Source organism: Limulus polyphemus, unplaced genomic scaffold (genome assembly GCF_000517525.1).
Source record: "Limulus polyphemus unplaced genomic scaffold, Limulus_polyphemus-2.1.2 Scaffold533, whole genome shotgun sequence".
NCBI classification, from domain to species: Eukaryota; Metazoa; Arthropoda; class Merostomata; order Xiphosura; family Limulidae; genus Limulus; species Limulus polyphemus.
In genome coordinates, this window is record NW_013666143.1 from 374,438 (window position 1) to 379,418 (window position 4,981).

General features: G+C 31.8%; 1 protein-coding gene across 1 annotated transcript; it reads left to right on the plus strand.

Annotated features, from left to right (window-relative positions):
- The first annotated feature begins 48 nt into the window (after positions 1–48).
- LOC106458919 lies at positions 49–846 on the plus strand. The gene has a single exon (XM_013918485.1). The coding sequence runs from the start codon at positions 49–51 to the stop codon at positions 844–846; it is 798 nt and encodes a 265-aa protein (XP_013773939.1).
- The last annotated feature ends 4,135 nt before the right edge of the window (positions 847–4,981 follow it).

Genomic DNA, 4,981 nt, shown 5'->3' on the forward strand with positions numbered 1-4,981 from the left:
ACACTTAAGCGAAATATCTACTGTGTCTACACTCCACCTAAGCCAAATATGTACTGTGTCTTCACTCCACCTAAGCCAAATATGTACTGTGTCTACACTCCACTTAAGCGAAATATCTACTGTGTCTACACTCCACTTAAGCTAAATATGTACTGTGTCTTCACTCCACTTAAGCGAAATATCTACTGTGTCTACAATAACCTTAAACCAAGTATCTACTATGTCTACACACCACCTAAGCTAAATATGTACTGTGTCTACACTCCACCTAAGCCAAATATGTACTGTGTCTACACTCCACTTAAGCGAAATATCTACTGTGTCTACACTCCACCTAAGCCAAATATGTACTGTGTCTACACTCCACCTAAGCCAAATATGTACTGTGTCTACACTCCACTTAAGCTAAATATCTACTATATCTACACTACACTTAAACCAAGTATCTACTATGTCTACACTACACTTAAACCAAAAATCTACTGTGTCTACAATAACCTTAAACCAAGTATCAACTATGTCTACACTACACTTAAACCAAAAAGCTACTGTGTCTACAATAACCTTAAACCAAGTATCAACTATGTCTACACTACACTTAAACCAAAAATCTACTGTGTCTACAATACACTTAAACCAAGTATCTACTATGTCTACACTACACTTAAACCAAAAATCTACTGTGTCTACAATAACCTTAAACTAAGTATCTACTATGTCTACACTACACTTAAACCAAAAATCTACTGTGTCTACAATAACCTTAAACCAAGTATCTACTATGTCTACACTCCACCTAAGCCAAATATGTACGGTGTCTTCACTCCACCTAAGCTAAATATGTAATGTGTCTACACTCCACTTAAGCGAAATATCTACTCTGTCTACACTCTACTTAAGCTAAATATGTATTGTGTCTGCACTCCACATAAGCTAGATATCTAATGTGTCTACACTCCACCTAAGCCACAAATATGTACTGTGTCTACACTATACTTAAGCTAAATATCTACTGTGTCTACACTGCTTAGAATGACTTTAAAATAATACCATACATAAATTAGGTCAACAGACGTGTTCCACATTCCATGAATAAATAACTTTACATTTAAATTTGCTGATTAGAACTATATTGAAACATTTGTTTACTTGACAAGTTTAATAAGACTCTTATAATAATTAATAGAAAACATTTCCTAGAGGACAGCAGAAAATTGTAAATTTTAGTCATTTTATTACTTAGTCATAAAAAGCAAATGGACAACAGAATTACACTGATATCTGTCAGGTGTCAAATAGATTATACAAGATGTTGACTGTATCATCATAAATCTGTAAGAAGTGCAGTACAAAGCAGATACTGTATTTTTCCAAATCTATTTTATAAGATTCTAAAGTCCCATTATTGTTTTAGAATCTTGTTAACACGACACGCGTGTATCTAGGCCACTATATCTTCTTACATTACCTCAAAGATTAAGCTTTAGTTGTTTGAAAATAAAATGTAGACATAACTTGTAACGAAATGGGCAATAAAACAGCTTTTCGTACAGTTAATTATTGCAAATTTAAATACTGTTCGTGACTATAGTATCTAACCCTTTAAAATGAAATAATAATCCTTCAGAATGAACGGAAATCCGAAGGAACACGAATATGTCCAAACAATAATGAATTCGTATTGAAGAAAAATGATCACTAGTGATGAAAAGTGAATTATTACTGTGTAATAATAATGGTAAGTAGGGATATAGAATTATCTTAATTACCATTTTAAGTAATTTAATGCTAGGCACTAATTTCCCTGAAATAAACACTTTTAAATTACGAAACCTAACATGATTTTATTAATGTTGAAGAGTTTGGTAACTTCGTAGAACATGTATTCTTATATAATAATAAGCTTAAAGTAAATACCTTTGCATATTTAATGAAGATAAGTTATAGGAATATGTGAATGTTTGCATATAAATGTAATAGCAGAAATAGCAGGAACATCGTATGAAAATAAATGAAAACATAACGCAGAATTCAGTTATAATAAATTCCATTCGGTTGTCATTGCACGAAATCTCTACTGTTTCGAATCTCTTTAATTTATCTCAACTATCTTGATGCAATACATTTGTCTAGTTGAATAGAATGCAAACTAATGAAAACGTTTTGTGCGTTTCTACAAAATTTAGAACATCGAAGAAGGTTATGCAAGTGGTAACATTGAACAAAATATAAAACTATTAAACTAAACAGCTATTCGAGGAAGCATTGCAAACCATTAGGATGACGAGTTCTGATACTGATCGAAAAGCTTCCTAGACAATGACTTATGAGAAGCAAAACGTGAATCTGGAATGCTACTTTTACATAACGTTGATTTGGAGTACATGCTGGACAAAATAAATGAAATACTTCTACAGTCAACGAGATGTATCTATCTTTGTATACAGTTTGAACTTGAACTGTATTTAACCAGACACCGTAAAGCATTTCTTGTATCCTTCGTGCACTAAAGTATGTTAGTAGACAATCCAGTACACTCGTGTTTCATCAGCAGAAGAAAAAAAAACGACATTGTCGTTGTATGATTTGAATAACTAATTAAGCCAGCAAGGAACATGCCAACTATTGCTTGTAAGTAAAACCCACTCGTTCGTTTAATCGGTATATAGGAATTTTGAACAAGATAATTTAAATTTCTGTTCTTCGTTTTTTAAAAAATGCCGAATTTTTCCTTTGGGAAATTTTGAAGAGAGACAGGAGCATATATAACACTCAGCCTGGAAGTTATCATTCGAGGACGTGACGTTCTGCGTTACGAGTAACCATGGTTGATGCTTATACGTTATTAATCCTTGATATTCTGTTTGTTGAGCCATGCCCACTGCTGAGTTAGTTTCCTTGGACGCACGACTGAATCAAGTAGATGAATGAAAGAAGAAAAAAAGGACATATAGTTATGCAAACCAGAAGAGAAATAAAAAGGACTTTGGGTAAAGAAAAATTATTTCAGAACTGGATTGGCGTAAGAGATCTATAATAAAACATCATAGCGAATCAAAATAGCTCGAGTTTTAGTTGTAATTAACAGCTTTATTTTCTATCCATCTAGAAGCTGTAAAGGTGCATGCTACCATAGTAGTACAGACCTACCTAGCTAGTTCCAACGAGTTAAATATCAAAAGGAAATACACGTAAAACTCCATGACGTTTTGGGACAGCGTCTGTGGGTTAAATATACTAATTTGTATCTGTTTATTCATCGCTATAAATGATCAAACTGTGGGTTAGAGGGCAGATTCATCTCATCACTTGCTAGAAACATCACCATTGAGCGATGATTTGGCTAAAACTAAGAGCCTCACATTGTTCCAGTTTACGGATAATAACTGAGGAGATGTAATTTATCCTCTGGCAAGAACTTGTTTAAAAATTAACATCACGTGAAAATGGCAGAGGTTAATATGGCAAAGATATCTGACGTAAAAGAAATTCGTTTCTTCGTTTTTAGAGAACGTAGAGATAATTCTTAGTTATGTGGAAACAATCAAAACAAACCCCGGGTACGAGAATACCCTCCATTAATAAAGAATGAGACTGACATACGAAAAGACATCTCCCAAATGTAAGAAACAGCTATAAGAGTTAGACAAGTCATCTCTTGTGTCTAAGAAATAAGAGATGTTACTCTATCAGAGTTGTGATAAGTCACTGCAGAAAGATGAAATGAAAAATGTGATAAAGAAGTAAAATAACCAAATTTAAAAAAAGGATTAAAGGTAAAATGTCAAGTGTAAGATGCAAAAACTAAAATGACAAGTGATACAACATCATAAGAATTTACGTCGATTTGCTGTGCAAGAGCCGTACTCGAAAATTATAAACATATATAGAAAATAATTCAGTGAGCTTTACCATCGATGTTATCTTCATTAATTGTAAAGAAAATTGATTATAAATAGTATATCCAACAATTAACTTAATGAATTGTAAGGAAAGTTGACTTGTATATAGTATGTTCAACAATTAACTGAATGAATTGTAAGGAAAGTTGACTTGTGTATAGTATATCCAACACTTAACTTCATGAATTGTAAGGAAAGTTGACTTGTGTATAGTATATCCAACAATTAACTTCATGAATTGTAAGGAAAGTTGACTTGTGTATAGTATATCCAACACTTAACTTCATGAATTGTAAGGAAAGTTGACTTGTGTATAGTATATCCAACAATTAACTGAATGAATTGTAAGGAAAGTTGACTTGTGTATAGTATATCCAACAATTAACTTAATGAATTGTAAGGAAAGTTGACTTGTGTATAGTATATCCAACACTTAACTTCATGAATTGTAAGGAAAGTTGACTTGTGTATAGTATATCCAACAATTAACTTAATGAATTGTAAAGAAAGTTGACTTGTATACAGTATGTTCAACAATTAACTTAATGAATTGTAAGGAAAGTTGACTTGTGTATAGTATATCCAACAATTGTTTTCATGAATTGTAAGGAAAGTTGACTTGTGTATAGTATATCCAACAATTAACTTAATGAATTGTAAGGAAAGTTGACTTGTATGTAGTATGTTCAACAATTAACTTAATGAATTATAAATAATGTTGACTTGTGTATAGTATATCCAACAATTATCTTCATGAATTGTAAATAATGTTGACCTGTAAAAAGTATATCCAACAACTGTCTTCATGAAAAGTTGACTTGTGTGTATAGTTTATCAAAAGAAGTTTACATTTGAGTAAACTAGTAGGTTTTGCGAACATATTTTATCCTTAAATAAACAAATCGGATTTTTAGCAAAAATGGCAACAGAAACGTGGGCCATTTGAATACGTCATTGTAAACTACATAGCTTATTTTGTCTCAACAATTTCGAAACGAATATCAATAAAGATAGAAATTACATTAATTAAATCCGTAATATTAAGTAAAATTACGAAATTAATTCTTTTTAATCGTCTC

What these genes read in the sequence shown, in the direction of transcription:
- LOC106458919 (XM_013918485.1), top strand. Translation starts at nt 49, where the DNA reads ATGTACTGTGTCTTCACTCCACCTAAGCCAAATATGTACTGTGTCTAC.